The sequence below is a fragment of the Teleopsis dalmanni genome, chromosome X, assembly GCF_002237135.1.
Source record: "Teleopsis dalmanni isolate 2A chromosome X, ASM223713v2, whole genome shotgun sequence".
NCBI lineage: Eukaryota > Metazoa > Arthropoda > Insecta > Diptera > Diopsidae > Teleopsis > Teleopsis dalmanni.
Window position 1 is genome coordinate 35,277,882 of NC_051848.1, and position 19,081 is coordinate 35,296,962.

Below are 19,081 nucleotides of genomic sequence, written 5' to 3' on the forward strand. Positions count from 1 at the left end.
TTGAAAAGTGTTTTCTACAAATAAAATTTTTTGTGATGTACGGAGAACCAAAGTCAGATTACTTTTAGTAAAAGAATTTAAAATAGACAACCATTATTTCTCATGTGAACACATCGCATTTGTTTGAGAGAAGAGTGATAGTTTTTAATAATGATTTTGGTTTTGTCAAGCAAATTTCTTAAAAATACAAAATGCAAAAATTGCGCTTTTTAAATTATATTTATTTTAATAAATCATAGTTTCAATACAACATATCTCATCGTTTTCATTGATTTTGGAACATTGTTAAGTGCACAAAAGTCGCACTTGACAAAAATCAAACTTTTATGTACTTTTAGTATTATTCAAGCACATTGAACTGAAACCTAAAGTACATAAATTTGTGTGTCCAGGCCGTAGCCGCCGACAAAGACCAAAATCTGACACTGAAACTGTTTTTTCTGTGAGACAATTTTTTTTGCTGCATACTTGCGGGCGCAACGGCCTTAACGATTCCCCGGTTTCGGTTTTAACTGTGGCAGCAATAAAATAGTTTTTCACACTTACAGTACCGAGGAGCATCTGCCGACATGTTTTTTGGTCTTATACGATTTGAAAAATATGTAAATTGTTTTGAGGATTTGCATTAGATTAAGTTTTTGTTTTCGCTCCTTCTTCCTTGTTTTTTTATTTTTCATTTATTTTTTTTTTTGTTTTTTGTACATCCCAGTTTTGGTCATATTTTATGTTTCTGTTACGTTCTTAGAGTGCTACATTTTATTGTCATGGTAATGCGATTACATAATACTTAGCACATAGAGAAGGCGACTTTGAAACGCTTTTTAATGTCCGACGAAATATATAAATTCTAGGAATTGCTATTGGGTGAGCAAGTGTTGTGATAAAACATTTTTAAATCGGTTTTGTATGTAACAGGCTATTATATTAAGCCACTTTACAGTTAACAAAATGATGTGTCAAATGGTCAATAGTAAGCGAGTCCATGTTTATGCCCGTATTATATGAGAAAATAAAAGAGAAACCAAATTAAACATGCCGAATGTCATATTAATCCAGTTCAAAGACAAATTTAATTGCTTTCCAATATAATACTTTGCCTGCCAATTTTGTTTAATCGCCAATTTAAAATCAAACAACCGCTGTCATCCACCTCGGCGACACATTAATCACTTCCTCTGGAACGCACAAGCATCATCTTCACACAATCATAGCTGCACTAGTCTCTACCTACATCCAAACTGCATAGATACACTTTACAATGATCATTTCAACATAAATTTATACTAGAAAATATACACACGTGTATACACATATACAAACACAAATGGCTACAATAAATATGTACATACCCCACTCAGTGCTAGTCGGAAAATATGCTCTCATGTATGGGTAAGCATTCGAGCCGGTATTGAATTTTAGGTATAATGCCACTGCAAATACGTTTTGTCTGTGTTTTTAACACCTTATCCTTTACACTAAATCACAATACAGCAGGACAGTTCCATATATCAAAACCTGCCATTGGTTTGCGCATAATTTTGCAGCAAATTTACATTGCAAAGCCTGTATGTGAGGCAAATTAGTGCCGCATACAAGTGTACGTATATAAACATGGGGATACCTCGACCATATATTGCACATCCCCCGCCACAGATTACACATGTACTCGTACTCGTACTTGTATTCGTATATATATATATGTTCATGAGAAAAGTATTAGTAGTTCCATTTTAGACGACAACTTTTTCGACTATTCATATATATTATAAATCAAAACTATTCATTCATTTTAGGGAATTATAGGTGCCGGTGTACACCGCACTCTCCAGCCGCCGGTGAATGACACAACAGGACGATGATTATTTATGACCTCTATTGGCGGTCCACACAATTCCCTTTTATAGCACCTATTGTGGTTAAATAAAAGTGCTGGAATTAAATTAAAATTTACCAAACATTTCGATTAAATGAATTGCTTTGTTACGCTAATGTTATAGTGAACTTTAGAAAATGTCAAAATGACTATCAAATTTAATTAAATTTAATTATATCAATGATTATCCAAATTAAATGTAAAAGAAATTATTAAAATTTTTTGAATAACATACATGAATATGTGAGTTTTGCAAGGCAAAACTACATTTATTCTGCCAAACTGAAAGAATTTTTAGTTTTAGCATGGCTTCTGTGAAATAATAAATAATAATAGTAATAAATAATAAAAATGAATAATAAAATTTAATAATAAATAATATATAATAATAGGTGTAATAGAAAGTAAAAAAAATACTACATTATTTTTGTATGAAATTGAAGGCTTATTTACCATAGTTAGAATGATCCGATTTAGCACATACATGCACTGTTTTTCGATAGCTTGTGGTCATTTCGAAAGTAATTTCATTATGTTTCTCTCATAAAAGGCCTCGTTCCTATTTGAATAAAATTGAAATAGTCGATAATCACTAGCCTCTGTTAAAGCAAATTTTTAACCGGAAGAATCATCCATCGTTCGGCATGTATAAAAACAGATGGTAATCAAAACAGATTGGTGCCAGGTCTAGACTATAAGCTGGGTGTATAAAAACTTATCAACTAAGCTCCCGGAGCTTTTGGCGAGTCATTATCGATGTGTGTGGTCTAGCATTATCCTGATGGAACACAATTGCTTTCATACAGAAGAAGAAGGCAATTGCTTTCTTCAGACGGTGCAATTGTTCAGATGGACAGTACAGTTCCAGTTAGAAGTTTTGCCGTAGAGGAGGACTTTCCTGGCCGTCAACCCTGGCTTGGTCATCGTTTCAGCCGTCTTATTGTGATTCGACCACGACCATTTTCGTGGTTCACATAACGTTGTCGTAAGTGAATCTGATCTACTTTTCATCACCAATCATTCAATGTGGATTTGCATTTTCGAAACAGTTGCTGTGACCTAAAGATCAGCAGAAGTGTAATTCCTCGAAGTTGCAATGGGGTGTTCATTGGCGCAATATACCGATGTGTGTGTGAAGAACACCTTTAGAAATGTGGTTGGCACTTTTTTTTTGCATATTTGCACAAATATTAATTTTAATAAGAAAATATTTCTTTACTTAGTTTAAGGGGAAATAGAAAAAACTTTTTATTTTTTCCGTCAAAAATTTTAGATTTTAATTTAAGTTTAAATTTTTAAATTCTTTTTTTTCTATATATAATATATTTTAGAGATAACAAGTTACAATTTTTTTGAGACCGTGAAGGCTGTAAAGCAATTTAAGTGATAATATCAAATCTTTGTGGAATACAGTATAAAGTATATTATACAGAAGAAAATGTACGAGGTACGTAATATAAGTGTACTCATAATTTTTTTTTGCATTATTGCTTATACTTATATAATTACTATAACTATAAATTGAATGAGGCATGATGCTTAGTATACAATATATACCCATATATATATATTGAATGAGGGCATAAGTTAATAAATTCTTTTATTCCTCAGAAGAATAAGCAACTGGAATGGTAAGTAATAAAACTCAGCTGTGACCATGTCTCATTACAGTTTCATTAAAATTTATCAAAATCCATTTTATACTCTATTTCTATACTTCTATTTTATACTTTACTTTTTACTTTATTTTTTATATCTATTTTATATATAGAGTGCATAATGTTATAATAAATAGTATACTATAAACCAGATTACAGAGAAATAAGCTTTTTTTTCCCTAGTACATGTCGAGACCTAGTACCCTGCGGAACCTAACAGGTTTCTTTTTCACTACTATCTTACAAAAAAAAAGTTTAATTTATAATGAAACATAAAAAATTATATAATTATTTACATATATACATATATTATCTACATATTAAACAATACAGTAAACACAAATTTTAACAAATTTTTCTTTGATTCTTAGTCCGAAGGCGACCTGGATTTTGAATCATCGGAGGTATTTATATGATTTTTTTTTCCCTTTTAAAATAGATCTACCATTTTTTAAATGTGTTTTTATCATCTATTATAATACTTACCAAAAAACATACTCTCCCCTGATATATCTACATAAATTTAAAAAAAATATTGAAGATGAAAATTTTATGCTTTAAATAGATTTAAACACAAAATAGATTGACGATACATAAAATAGGTGTTAACTGATAGGCCAAGATGGGGCCCCATTGTTTTGAATTCATGTGATTATTTGATTAGAAGCCTTTTTCCTTTTTTTGTTTTTGAAAATAAAAAGAAACACATATTTTTTTCATACATATAAGAGTCTAAAGATGTCAATATCATCTTCATATGCTAATATCTGATTAAAATAAGTGATGAAAGTTACTCTTGTTAAATTATCAGAGTCACGAATTGCTTTTTCCAACGTCAGGTTAAAAGAGAAACAGCATCGATCATCCGTTTGTTGTAATCCACTGAAGGCGTTGTTTAGCATAGATACCAAACAGCCAATAAGTCAAATATGAAACCCCATTTCAATTGATCAATAATGTTTTTAACGTGTGGAGATGTCTACTTTTGTAGGATAGAGGAAAATAATTTATAAGATATACACAACGATATTATAGCCCTACAAATTCTGTCCGCTGTAAAATCTTTCTTTTTATGTATGGAGCATATTATGTCTTACACCGATCTTTCCCAGTATTCTGATATTAATTTATGGTTCCATATGTATATAATGAGTTCGCGGATTGCCTCGTGTAATTTCACTCCTCCGTGTTTAATCAGCACTGCTGGTATGCCAATAACTTTTGCAGCTTTGTTACATTTTAGATGAATAATGGCCCCTTCTCAATACATAAAAAAATTCAACAAAAAAATCATAATTGTTCATTTATGCCCACCCATGATATAAAATGAGTTTTTTTTTATCTTGGGTGTTCTAATTTGACTTATAGGAACTTAAATTGTTCTTTACTTCATATATACAGACTTCTTCGGAGAATCAAGAGATTTTTGACGAAGACGAATCAGAAAATGAATATGTAAAGGTAAGTAAGTTGTAGAGATATGTTTTGAAAAAAATATATATAAGCTATAAACATCTTCATTTGTGAAAGACGACAAATCAAAGGAAAGTACTGAAAAAGAAGGTGAAAAAGAAACTTGATAATTCAAATGAACAAGAATTTCAGGTAACAAAGATTTTCTCCAGTTATTTACTATCTCGACTAATAAGTAATTATCAATAAAAGCATCTACATATAAATTTTATTATAAAAAATAATATAATTATACCAATATCTTGAACAATTGTCACTGGTAAACGCAGTACCTCTAATTCTACACATTCAAATGTTATAAAAAGTTGACAGCTCATTAATAAAGGATCTTCCTTGCCGATGCAAGTAACAGTTTCCAATAGGATTTACGTTTACATACCTACTTTTTTAAGTTCTCTTTATGTGGGTTCAAAACTAGTTGAAAATACCAATTATTCTGTTTTAAAAACCCTGCGCATGGGTGTCTTTTCTTTCTAGTAATATATAAATCACTATGTTATATGTCATTATTTTACTTTCTACAAAACGTTTTAGCATTTTCATCGAGTTTTAACTTGAAACTAAATGTTATTGAAAAACTGAAACTGAGTCTTTTTTCAGTTAGTATTAAAATGAAATTTCCCACGGATTGTTTATATCTTATAGCAAAATTTTACAAAAAATTTTTGTTACCAAGCCATGGTAGCCAGTATCCAATAAAATCCATATGTTCCATCATTCATTAGAGATATGTATTATTAAACAATGCAAATACTCTAAGTTATTTTGCATACAGGTTAGAGATCCACTTTAGATCTGCAAAAAATCAATCGATCTATAAAGTTTCATATAAAGTTATAAAGTTTCAATTTTAATTTTGATGGACTATTAAGGTTGTATTGTTATTATGTCTTTCTGATAATAATAAAATAGCAAAATCTCGTCATGGATCAAAAGCACTTTGAAGAGATCCAATTTGGTCTTTCGTTTTTCATCTAGAAAACTGAGATTCTAATTAACTATTAACTTTAGTAGATACATAAATATATCTTTTAAAGAAATGTTGATTTCCTGTTATTAGGCCTCTTTCGAGAGTTTGTTAACTTTAGAACAAAGACAAATAAAAGAAAGTAAAGATAGGTTTCACCAAAACTTGAAAGAATTAATGGAAAGAGAAGAGGAGGTATAACAATATATAAAAGCACCATTCACCCAAATGACAATTTTTTTTAAGGAAAAGCGTATAAAACAAGAGGAAAGGGAACAACCGACTTTACAAAAGGCGGAAAACCAGAGTTATAAGAAAATTCAGGTATAAATATTATATCTTTAATAACATATTGTCTTTACTTTCCATTTATAATACATAGCGAATAAATTATAAATGAAAGATCACAGTTTAATCAATCTTTGTAAAAATAGAGATTCTCAGTTTATTGATGGGTTTCAAAGGCTAAATCAATATTAAAAATGACTTTCAGTTATATAAACTTTACAATAATGAAAGTAAGGTATGTTATATCTTGTTTCGCACTTCCAGATGTTCCAGAATTTTTTCAACTTTATATTTGAAACAATAAAATATAATGGATTCTTATTATGTTCAAAGCTGACTTGAGTTATGTAAATGATTAAAAATATAAATACTATCGTTTACCGGAATAGTCCTATATAAATAAACAATGCAAGCAGCTCACACGTATGTATTATTACATGGAGTATAGAATCCAACAAAAATATCGGTGTGGGGTAACGACTTTGATGAAAAGTCGTTATACATGTCACATCTAAAAGTTAATAGTTCAAAAAGTTGTCGGAAAAAATTGCTAATCAACTTTGATAAGGAAATGTTTGAAGTCATTATATAAAGTAGCCAGATTTATGAGTGCAATTTTATTAACTAATTGATAAAGTAAGAATAGATAATAAAGAACACCAAAGTTTTTAAAAATTACAAAACAGAAAATTTATGCTGTTATAGACACTTTTGAAAAAATCTGAAAATTCAGGGTCACATTTGTCAGTAAAATTAGCTAAGGTTGTTTAAATACTTCTTGACCACATATCCCTAACAAATTTTTTCAAACAAATTCTTAATATAATAATTTCAATATTTTGCATTTATATGAATATTAATTTATATATATATTTATATATATATTTATATATATATTTATATATATATTTATATATATATTATGAATAACATAAAATAATTCAAACAATTTTTTTCTTCACAAATGAGTCAGACTTCATCTTGTCAGGGCAATGAAAAGAGGGAACGTATTAATTCGGAAGAGCGAGAGTTGGAAATATTAGCACTCATTCAAGAAGAGGTATTAAACTATTATTAATATTATTAAATATTATTATTATCTGTTATTAATCAAATAATATTATTCTTAAAAGCGTTATGAGAGGGATTTAGCTAAACATGCAGAAAAGGAGCAAGAAAGTTTGGGAGCAAGTGGGTATTCTATTCCTGTAAACCATGAGGTAGAAAGTTTGGAAGCGAGTGGGTATTCTATTCCTGTAAACCATGAGGTACATTTGCCTTATTAACAATAAATATAATCGTATACAAGGATAGGTCAATCTGAAAGATTTTTAAAATTTACTTAGAAATCTGTGAAGTCTCGTCATCAGATTTTGTTGCTCTTTTAAGCTTGCATTGTAAATCTTAATACCTATGTTTACGAGAAGAGTGAACATTTTTGAGAGCTTTTACTCTATTTAGAAATAGAAATAATAATATTTAGAAATAGAAATAATAATTTTGAGAAACCTTTAATAGCGATCCGTTTATTTATGCCTAGTTCTTTCAAAGGATGCGGTTTTCATGGGACTATTTCACAAAATTTCTACTGTCGGCAATGAAGAATTATATATAATTAGCTCTATCTCCAGGCCATGTGAAAAGGAGGTTATATGCAGTTATTTAACAGTCTGGTAGAATCGTACAATTATTAGAAAACGACAAGCTAAATCGATTTACTGACAGTACTTTTATTTAAGTGTTTGGCCATAAGAACAGTAGAGATCACAGAATGTTTGGCTGTTTAGTGCACTTACATCAATTTCACAATGAATCATTTCCAGATTGATGCAGAGTTTAGAGAGGTCAATGAGAATGATATTGGAGGAGACCAGTATGAAATTGATTAGTAACTTCCAACTCTAATACTTAACGTTATCACTCAAATTTAGTGTGTTGTAAATGTGATTATGAGGGACTATTCTTTCTCAAATCGGGAACGCACCAAGAATGTGTGACCAATGCTTTCTGCATTCAAATACTATTTATTTCGTGAAATGTTCAAGTTGTTAACAATAACAATATTCAAGCAATTTGTTTGAACAGATACAGGTTTTAGGTACCTTATTTAGCTGTATGGAAAGCTTTTCAAAATCTGAATGTCCTCCTTATACTCGCTGAATAAAGCAATATGATTCCGATTTAATCAATGAAACTATTAACTTAATTAAATACTTAAAAATATTCGATCATAAAATAATATAACATTCTTGTTAGACACCTTTTTGGAATTCGTATTATCACAATGAAATCCGGAAAAGAGAGAGAGAGAGTGCAGATAGATTCGATCGTTATTTGAGAGAATTCATGGAAAAAGAAGAGGAGGTACAATAATATAAAAATTAACATGCTCTAATATTGATAGTACTAATTATTTATTTATAGGAAAGGCGCTTAAGACGAGAAAAATGTGAACAACGTGTATTGGAAATGGACGATAGTCACAGTTTTAAGGAATTTGAGGTACATTTCTTTCGACAAATAATTTTTCTGTCTATTTTGTTGAAAGCTCGAATAATAAGGTATATGATCCCATATAATTTTTCATCAAAATGAATCATTACAGTTAATTTTTCAATTATAATACGAATTACAAAAAATAGTGATCGATACGGGACAATATTGCTCTCAAAAACATCTAAATTGTTTAAGGGATATCAGTTTTATTGCAAACAAATTTTTCAAAAAAATGAATTTAATATTTTGCATTTGAAAACTAATACATATGAAAATAATTTCAATAAAAATTTTGTTTTCTTATATAATAATCAGACTTTATCTTGCCAGGCCAATGGAAACAAGAGACGAATAAGTTCTAAAAAGCGTTTGTTGAAAAAATTAGCGCTCATTAAAGAAGAGGTATAAAGCTTTTATTATTATATGTTACTATGACTTATTATTAAATAAATATTTTTTCAAAAGTATAACGAAGATGATTTAGTTAAAAATGCAGAAGTTGAACAGGAAAATTTAGGGGCAAGTGGATATTCTATTCCCGAAAGCAATAAGGTACTTTTAGTTATTTACTATATCAATGAGTTACTTATGTACAACGACAGTATATAGTAAGACAGTATTATAGTAATTTTTGGAAGAATCGTTTCGTTAGAACTGTAATCATTGAACTATGCTCTCATTAATGTGATCGGAAATTAAAACAAGATCAGTTATTTCATAATAAAAACCTTAGTCAGTATTCCATTTTTTTTAATGATGAAAATTTACAGAAATTAGTTAAAACTAATGTAGACAGCTTTTTCAACTATGAGCTTCAAAATGTTGATACTGTGATCATTAAATTTATGGTACATACCGGACTGAATTAGTTTTAGAATATTACCAGATTATAAAAAAAAATTTAACAAAAATATTCAAAATTAGTTTGAAAATGTTATCACGGAATCATCAAACAGCCCCCGTATATAATATAATATGAGAACAGAAATTAATTAAAAATAAAATAAATAAAAATTGATAATTGGAACAAATTTTGATACTTGAATGATCTTATTTCTAGATCAAGACAGGCCGAAAACCCACTTCTTCTAAGGTAAGGTTCTAAAATATTTCGGTAACATTCTACAGTATATGTACACGTTATTTTTTTAAATATTTACTGCATCATATAGTTTTTTCCAGATTAAACAATATTTAAATCCAGAATGCTGTCTGGTAAGCTTCAAATTATTTTATTACATATATGATTAAATAAAAAATTATTATAATAATAATAATTTGATGATAATTTTTAACACAATTTTTATTTTAAGACTGAGCAATTAATAGAACCGGAATACAATCAGGTAATGTAAAAAAATTTAGGCACCTTTTCGGTTTCTCGTGCATATCCATTTCACAGCGGGTTTTATTAACAATTTATTCCACTACATCATATATAAAATGGAAACCATCAGAGAGACACCCATTTGGATTTATCAAACGTTTATGAAATCAGTGCAAAAATTGTATATGCGTCGTTAGATGACGCATATAAAAAATTTATAATTCTATACTTGAATATTTCGAGAAATTACCTATGTTATATCGGCATAAAGTATAGTAGAAAAATGTGCTTAAATAAACTGGGTCTACGAAAATTTGTTGTGAAATGAATGTGTCTGAAAAACCGGAATCGCATGAACTTTTAAAATATATATTTCTTTCTTTATACAAGCACAAGCTTTAATAGTAAAAATAAATGATGTATTTTATTCTCAAAATAGATTATATAGAAAAGGTTTTTAACGTGTTTTTACGGTGACGCTTTGACTGTAACGATTGATTAGCAAAACCTGAACAAACTTTATTACTTGAGTAAAATAAAAGACCCCAAGTAGATTTGACACAAACCCTAAATTATATAGTACATTTGGCTAAGTATTTCTAGTATCGGCGAGAAAGTAAAATTAAGAATATAACAATCTTACTTTACCTTAAACTGAACAAATATATTACATTCAAACTGGCGATGCATTCTTAGACGACTTTGTACATGGATATATGTCAGTTTACTCCATTTGCAATAAACACTTTTATATTTTATATTTTCAATTTGCATATATTATATAATACAATTTTAATTAAAAAAAACGGGAAAAGAGAAAGGAACAAAAAAGAGAAGAGTTATAAATGTAGTGGCATTGGTACCAGTTTAAGCCAATTAATGAAATTACATCAATTATATATATGGGAAGGTTATTTATCACAATAATAATCTCATCTATATATTATATGTATTTATTATATATATATTTTTATCTTAGTTTTACTTAAAAGGTTTTATGTAAAAGAAAACATATTAGAAATAATATTAAAAAAATAATATAACCAACAATATTGAGTACCCCTTAAGTTCTTTATTAGATTATTTTATAACAATCAATGACTAAAGGATGATTCAAATTTAATATAAGCAAAGCTCTAAGCATTTAAATTAGGGAGTTGTGTTTTTGCTTTGACTGTAAATCATCTTCAAGCACCTATACCTAGACTTTATATTAGAAGTTAATAACAAAACTTATAACGATAAATATTACTTTCACTTAAACTGTTATATTATAGCCAACTGCCCAAGATATGGTACTAATGGACGCAAAAAAGTTTTCGAAGCAATTGAATCTTGGCATAAAAGAATTATTAGCTGAGGAAGAAAAGGTAAAATTATTAAAAATACTTACAATGTATATAGTATTAAATTGTCTTTTCAAGCTAGATGAGAGAAAGGAGATATTTAGAAGCACAAAAAAAGAAAGACGAAAAATTGGATTTTGAAAAATATAACAAAAAAAAATTTGAGGTATATTTATTTTATCAATTTACTTTGCTCATCTGAACTAATAAGACGTATTTTATTAGAAAAATAAATAGAAAACAATTGGTATTATTTTAGTAAGTCTTTAGTCTTTTTCAACTTCGAAACGTGCATTTATTGTACAAAGAATTTGGATTTATTAAAAGCAATATATCAAAACTTATAAATCGACCAAAGAAATGATTAATTTCCACAGGCATAGCCCTCTTTACATTTTTCATTAGCTGATTTCTGAGTAGCCTTAAAATCATTCTACAATCTTATTCTACGACCTGAATTCTCACGAAATTCTTTTATTCAAATAGTAATTTTAGATTCAGGCATAGAAAATATTTTAGATTCATGAATATGTTGTCAAAACCTCTAACCAAAAATTGGCAGGACAGCTGATATTAATATAATAAGGGCTTAAGTTTGGCAGTACAGTGTTGTTAACATTCAGAAAATAATTAAGACCGTATTTCTAAATTAAGATTGTGACGTAAATTTCTTTATTTTATAAATGATTGCATTTATTTATTTTACTGGCCACCACAATAACATATAATTCAGTAAATGCAGTAATATAATATATCAGGTCAAACAACTAGGTCCTTATAAGTAAGCCAATCAAAAAACCAGTTTCCTTTACTTTTATAATTATAATACGACCTTCTTTGATCGACACGGGGCAACATAACTTTTACAGACATCTACCAATTTGCATGCGCAACATTTTTAAGATGGATCTCTACCATGCAATAGATGCTTCTGCATTATAACATATATGGATATGTGCACTTCTGTGTAATTTCTAAAAAGAGCTATAAATATGTTCATATCTAGAAAGTGATTTATAGCAAAGTTATTTTAAAAACTCATATCTTCAGATTAATTATAAACTATTTTGATAGATATTATATTCTCTTATTCTGAAAAATTTTAGCCAATGGACGCAGAAGAATTTACGGAGCAGTTGGATCTTGGCGTAAGAGAGTTAATGGCTGAAGAGGAAAAGGTAAAATCACTAAAAAAACATGTTTTAATATTTACTAAATATATTATTAACTTGAGTCTTCCAATCAAGATAAGACAAAGAAGGTGTATTAGAGCACAAAAAGAGATGACAGAACTTTTTGCAACTGCAAAATATAATAAAAAAGAATTTGAGGTATATTTAAATAATTAAATGTCTTTGTTTTTATCAAACAATAATTAATACATATACTCATATGGGTTTATTAATAACTAGTTATTATATATTATGATCCGCTATCTTAATAACTGATAACTTAGTTAGCGGCAAAAAAACGACTTTAACTACTCCTATGTATCTGTAGGGTGACCCCACTGTATTTTCTGGAGGAGATATATGAGAGTTAAAATTATTCGTTGAGAGAATTTAAATGGAAAATGTTCATTCAGCAATAATATATTATTTTAATTATTATAATGAAGTGAATATAATGAGTTCATAATATTCAATTAATAAAATAGGTTCATAAGTGTCATAGATTGAACATTCTTATAGAGTATATAAATTTCTGTACATTTTAACTAAAGTTTCCATTTTATATTATTACTTCTCATCTAATTTCACCTCATAGAATGACGAAATAAAAATAATTATATTATTTCCATTTACATAATAATAAATAATTTTTATTAGTCTTCTTTTTTGTATATGTCTGCTCGCGATGAAACACGGAGGAAGGAACGCTTAAGTGCAGATAGCTTTGATAGGAGTTTAAGAGAATTCATGAATAAAGAAGAAGAGGTAGACTTATTTCAGACAAAATTTAAGTATTCCAACAGAAGTAATTATTGATTTGTAGGAAAACCTCTTAAATGAAGGAAAGAGAGAAGAGCAATCGTTAGAAACGGATGATAGTCACAGTTATGAGAAAACCGAGGTACATTTTTTCATCGAATAATTCTTCTGTGTTACTATTATTATTTCCTATTAACCAAATAAAATATCTTTGAAAAGAGTTACGAAAGAGATTTGGGTCATAATGTTGAGAAAGAAGAAGAAAATATGAAGGTAGTTATAGCTTTTTACTACATACATAAATTTAATGATACACAAGGACAGGCAATGTGATAGGTTTTTGCAAATCGATTAAATTTTTCTTTTATATTAATAATAATAAATTTAAACAATAATGATCCTAATCCTTCTTAACTGCAAAATCATGCAAGTTATAGCAAAGTTATATTAAAAATTCACATCTTCAGACTAATTATAAACTATTTTGTTAGATATTATACTCTTTTATTCCGTAAAATTTTAGCTAATGGACGCAAAAGAATTTTCGGAGCAGTTGGATCTTGGCATAAGAGAGTTGATGGCTGAAGAGGAAAAGGTAAAATTGATGAAAAATATTTGATTTAATATTTACTACATATACTATTAACTTGAGTCTTCCAATCAAGATAAGACAAAGAAGGTATATTAGAGCTCAAAAAAAGATGAAAGAACTTTTAGCAACTACAAAATATAATAAAAAAGAATTTGAGGTAAATTTATTTCATTAATATACTTTATTTATTTTTCCCATTAATTTATTTAAATTAATAGAAAAAATTTGGTGTTTCTCATTCGGTTAATTTAATATTCAGTTATAGTTTATTGTGATTGCTTTATCACGGGCAATAAAAGCTACTTAAACTATTTCTGCATCTTCAGAGGTTTTAAAACAATTTAAAGTTCTTAATGGATGATCAATATAAATCATGGAACGCTGTCTCTCAGTCATTATTTGTGGCATCGTGTTTAGTTTGACTGTATTGAATTTTATTGCAATCTTGAATCACTCTCCACATAGCCATAGTACTAGTGCTAAATTTTAGCACATATATATAGCGCCCCCCGAACGTTACACACAGTGGTATTGGTCTTTATATAACTATTCGAAATTTGACTTTTCATGGAAATCGAAACATCCAGCAGTCTAGATTTATTTGTCAATACAGTTACATTAATGTGACGGCATTAGCAGTGTCTACTACAACTTGTGTAGTTTTCAGTCCAATCATTCAGGAAACTCTTTTTTGGTTATATTGTGGCTTGAACCATAGAAAATATAACACAGATATTATCCGACTAATGTTTTTCCCAGTTCAAAAAGTCTTGCTAAATGTGAAGAAGTAACACATGCAACACTATTTCCAAAAATTCAGAATTTCAAATTCGTGCTTGAATAAAACCTGACAAGAAATCTATTTCATGTTTTATTTGTAGTCCTTTCAATATTAGATTAACTATATATAACTTTATATAAGTCAATATAGATGGACAAGTACGAATAGAATGCTGTTTTAGTTTGAAAATCATCACCAGCGCAATAACCGATATTATTAACAGTTTATCAGTTGCTAATCGGCAACATCTATAGTGTTCAGTAGGATGAATTAAGTTTCACCTCTTGGAACTTTATGAGAATTGTGATTATTAGGGTTGTAACCTCAGGGTTTAGATACTATTTAATAGACTGTATTCACATTTTTAACGAAATATGGTATTTCATAAACAATGTTAAAAATAAAACGATAAATTCTTCATCACTCGAGCCAATTCAGGGGATTCAAAGGAAATCTGGAAACTTTTATTTCTCCAAATTTTTTCTAATATAATAACAAAATATGAGTAATTTGATCAATAAAAGTTTTGTTCAATCAACTTTGTTAAAACATTTTAAAAAATTCTGTTCATAAAGTTATAAATAATTTCTATTAGTCTTCTTTTTTGTATATGTCTGCTCGCGATGAAACACGGAGGAAGGAACGCTTAAGTGCAGATAGCTTTGATAGGAGTTTAAGAGAATTCATGAATAAAGAAGAAGAGGTAGACTTATTTCAGACAAAATTTAAATATTCCAACAGAAGTAATTATTGATTTATAGGAAAACCTCATAAATGAAGGAAAGATAGAAGAGCAATCGTTAGAAACGGATGATAGTCACAGTTATGAGAAAACCGAGGTACATTTCTTTCATTGAATAATTTTTCTGTGTTACTTTCTGATAATTAATTTTTAATATAATTTTAATATTTTCACTTAAAATCAATAATTAATTTTGATAATTCTTTTCACGTTCCCAGAGCAATGAAAAGAGGGAATCAATAAATTCGAGAGAGCGTGATTTAGAAATATTAGCACTTATTGAAGAAAAGGTATAATTATATTCCCATTTATTATTTATTATTATTTTTTTCTTTTAACCAAATAAAATATCTTTAAAAAGAGTTACGAAAGAGATTTAGGTAAAAATGTTGGAAAGGAAGAAGAAAACAAGAAGGTAGTTATAGGGTTTTACTACATATATAAATTTAATGATACACATGGACATTCAATTTGATAGGTTTTTGCAAATTTGATCAAATTTTGCTTTTATATTAATAATTAAAATATAAACAATAATGAACCTAATCCTTTTTAACTGCAAAGTTCATGCTTCTGCATAATATATGGATATGTGCACGTCTGTATGATTTCTGAGTAGATCTATAAACATGTTCATATCTAGAAACAGTAGCGTTTTGAGACTCTTTGTTAACTCTGTTCACACTAACCAATTTGCAAAGAATGACTAAGACGTGCTACAAGTGATTTATAGCAGAGCAATGCAATATTAAAAACTTATATCTTCATATTCTCTTGTATTCTTATGTTCTCTTATTCTGTAAAATTTTAGCCAATGGACGCAAAAGAATTTTCGGAGCAGTTGGATCTTGGCATAAGAGAGTTAATGGTTGAAGAGGAAAAGGTAAAATTGATGGAAAAAATTTGATTTCATATTTACTATATATACTATTAACTTGAGTCTTCCAATCAAGATAAGACATAGAAGGTATATTAGAGCTCAAAAAAAGATGAAAGAACTTTTAGCAACTGCAAAATATAATAAAAACGAATTTGAGGTATATTTAAATAATCAATTGACTTTGTTTTTATCAAACAATAATAAATATTAATATTCATTTGGATTTATTAATAACTGGTTATTATATATTAGGATCAGATATCTTAATAACTGATAACTTAGTTAGCGGCAAAAAAACGACTTTAACTATTCCTATGTATCTGTAGGATGGCCCCACCGAAATGCAGCACAAAAAATGTTGAAAATCATTTGAATTTTCAGTAAGGTCACCGGCGACCTGACTTGCTTAGGATAACCAACTAGAGCACATTCCAAAACTTAAACTTTAGCATTCAGGTTAAAAAACGCAATTTTTTGTAGTTATTTTAGTCCCTAAATTCGCATGAAAATCAAAGTGCATAGTGATCTACATATATCCACTTGTCACTTTCAGATATATTAAGGTGGCGACGTTATTAGTGTGATAATACCTAGACCATCATTATACCCAGCTCAGAACTTTTCACTGAATGGGAAGAAATTCTTGAAATTTATTTATTCCAGATTATAGAAATGGGTAATATAAATGTATTTGCTGATATTACATTCAATGGATTTTTCGGCTTATGTTCCCCTCTTAAAACCGTTATGGATTTCTGACAAAAAGTTAAGGTCGACCTCAACTCCATATTACACTCATGGCATGAATACTGCAAGGGTTATAGCATTTTTTCAGATCACCAATGTTTTATAGTTGGTCCGACCGCTCCTTGGCAGGCACATACGATGTGTTTAATTATTTTGACTCTACAGGCTGCGTTGAGTATGTTTTCTGGGGGAAAATTATGAGAGCTGAAATTATTCGTTGAGAGAATTTAAATGGAAAATTTTCAATCAGCAATAATATATTATTTCAATTATTATAATGCAGTATATTGAGTTTACAATATTCAATAAATAAAATAGGTTCATAAGTGCCATATATTCAACATTTTTATAAAGTATATAAACTTCTGCACATTTTAACTGAAGTTTCCATTTTACATCATTATTTTTCGTATACAATAAAATATTCTCTTATGTCGTCGAACTCTATGCCTTTCTAATTTCACTTCATTGAATCACGAAATAAAAATAATTCTATTATTTTCGATTTTAACATAATAAATATATTTTATTAGTCTTCTTTTTTGTATATGTCTGCTCGCGATGAAACACGGAGGAAGGAACGCTTAAGTGCAGATAGCTTTGATAGGAGTTTAAGAGAATTCATGAATAAAGAAGAAGAGGTAAACTAATTTCAGACATAATTTTAATGTTCCAAGAAAAGTGATTATTGATTTATAGGAAACCCGCTTAAATGAAGGAAAGAGAGTTGAGCAATCATTAGAAACGGACGATAGTCACAGTTATGAGAAAATTGAGGTACATTTCTCTACATCGAATAAATTTTTTGTAAATCAAATTTTTAACATAATTTTAATATTTTCACTTAAAATTAATAATTAATTTTGATAATTTGGTATACAAGAATCAGACTTTCTCCTGTCAAGCCGAAAAGCAAGGGGAACCAAATAATTCGGAAGACCGTCAGTTAGAAATATTGGACCACATTGAACAAGAGGTATAAATGCGTAACCGTTATTATTATTTATTATTATTATAATTTATCAAACAAAACATCAAAATCAAAATATAGATTCAAAAGAGCTACGAAATGCATTTGGCCAAAAATACAAAAAAAGAACTAGAAAATTTGAATGCAAGTGAATACTCCATTACCGAAAATATTCAGGTACTGTCTGTATATCAGGTACTATAAAATCAATAAATTTCATTTTACAAAAGGATAGGTGATTTTAAAGATTTTAACTAATTTAAGTAAAAACTGTATGTGATATTATGGTATTCCAAAATTTTTATTAAAAATATTTATCTAGTACGTACAGGGATATACATTTCGTTAATGTACGGTATACAAGTGTATATATATATATGTACGTATATTATATATAAAATATATGTATAATATATATATATATATATAATATAAAATGAACTGTCCAAATAATTAATTCCTCTTATAAATAAAAATATTTTTTATTATGTACCATAATTAATAGTTTATATTGTGAATGTTATAATATTTCGTACAGATTTTTACTCGAAATGACGAAATACACGATGAAAAAATTAGTTCGGAAGACGGACAACTGGAAATATCGCCATTAAATGAAATGGAGGAAAGGGATGACAAAGAGGAATTTGAATAATATCCAACTAATTATTTATATTATATTTATTTATTTGAACAAGATCTGAAAAATTACAATCTAATAATACTAATATGAAATATACACGAATTACAAGGCAAATTTTTTAAATAATTTATTATATTATTTTTTCGCTGAAATTTTTTATTAATATTGAAACTTATTTCAGTAACAGTTTAGCAATTTGATAAAACTAATAATAATAATGTTTTTTAAACCTAACAATGTTAATCATCGAATATGAAGAGTAGAACATGCCTCCCTATGTACCCTATCTCATCATGACTTTCATAACTAGGTCTATCAGTTTTTTTTTGAGAAAATGACGAATTATTATTAGGATTCATATATACTG

General features: G+C 28.3%; 1 protein-coding gene and 1 long non-coding RNA gene across 13 annotated transcripts; one reads left to right on the forward strand and one right to left on the reverse strand.

Moving 5' to 3' along the window:
- Nucleotides 1-208: 208 nt before the first annotated feature.
- Nucleotides 209-3,023, reverse strand: LOC119687028. Its single transcript, XR_005253082.1, has 3 exons — nt 2,327-3,023; nt 1,350-1,907; nt 209-1,238 (listed from the first exon to the last, which is right to left on the reverse strand). It is a non-coding gene; the product is annotated as an uncharacterized LOC119687028 (long non-coding RNA).
- A 182-nt stretch (nt 3,024-3,205) lies between these two features.
- On the forward strand, nt 3,206-18,828 carry LOC119662078 (trichohyalin-like). 12 transcript variants are annotated; one of them, XM_038071621.1, is made up of 35 exons: nt 3,206-3,320; nt 3,903-3,935; nt 4,933-4,992; nt 5,062-5,136; nt 6,065-6,166; nt 6,218-6,295; nt 7,233-7,319; nt 7,393-7,527; nt 8,516-8,623; nt 8,684-8,761; nt 9,086-9,157; nt 9,221-9,307; nt 9,816-9,848; nt 9,938-9,970; nt 10,069-10,101; nt 11,360-11,452; nt 11,511-11,594; nt 12,535-12,606; nt 12,676-12,759; nt 13,258-13,365; nt 13,424-13,501; nt 13,579-13,632; nt 13,883-13,954; nt 14,025-14,108; nt 15,328-15,435; nt 15,494-15,571; nt 15,693-15,764; nt 15,836-15,889; nt 16,286-16,357; nt 16,428-16,511; nt 17,635-17,742; nt 17,801-17,878; nt 17,985-18,077; nt 18,153-18,248; nt 18,610-18,828. In XM_038071621.1, the coding sequence occupies exons 1-35, from the start codon at nt 3,312-3,314 to the stop codon at nt 18,724-18,726; spliced, it is 2,712 nt and encodes a 903-aa protein (XP_037927549.1). In that variant the 5' UTR covers nt 3,206-3,311; the 3' UTR covers nt 18,727-18,828. The 12 variants fall into 12 exon arrangements, with proteins under 12 accessions (XP_037927549.1, XP_037927551.1, XP_037927550.1 ...); XM_038071623.1 differs by having other exon boundaries at nt 7,393-7,479; XM_038071622.1 differs by having other exon boundaries at nt 7,248-7,319.
- Nucleotides 18,829-19,081: the final 253 nt, after the last annotated feature.

Excerpts from the sequence above, each read along its gene's own strand:
- LOC119662078 (XM_038071621.1), top strand. Across the intron at positions 5,137-6,064 it reads CAAATGAACAAGAATTTCAG|GCCTCTTTCGAGAGTTTGTT; the intron begins GTAACAAAGATT and ends TCCTGTTATTAG. Across the intron at positions 13,955-14,024 it reads TGATGGCTGAAGAGGAAAAG|ATAAGACAAAGAAGGTATAT; the intron begins GTAAAATTGATG and ends CTTCCAATCAAG.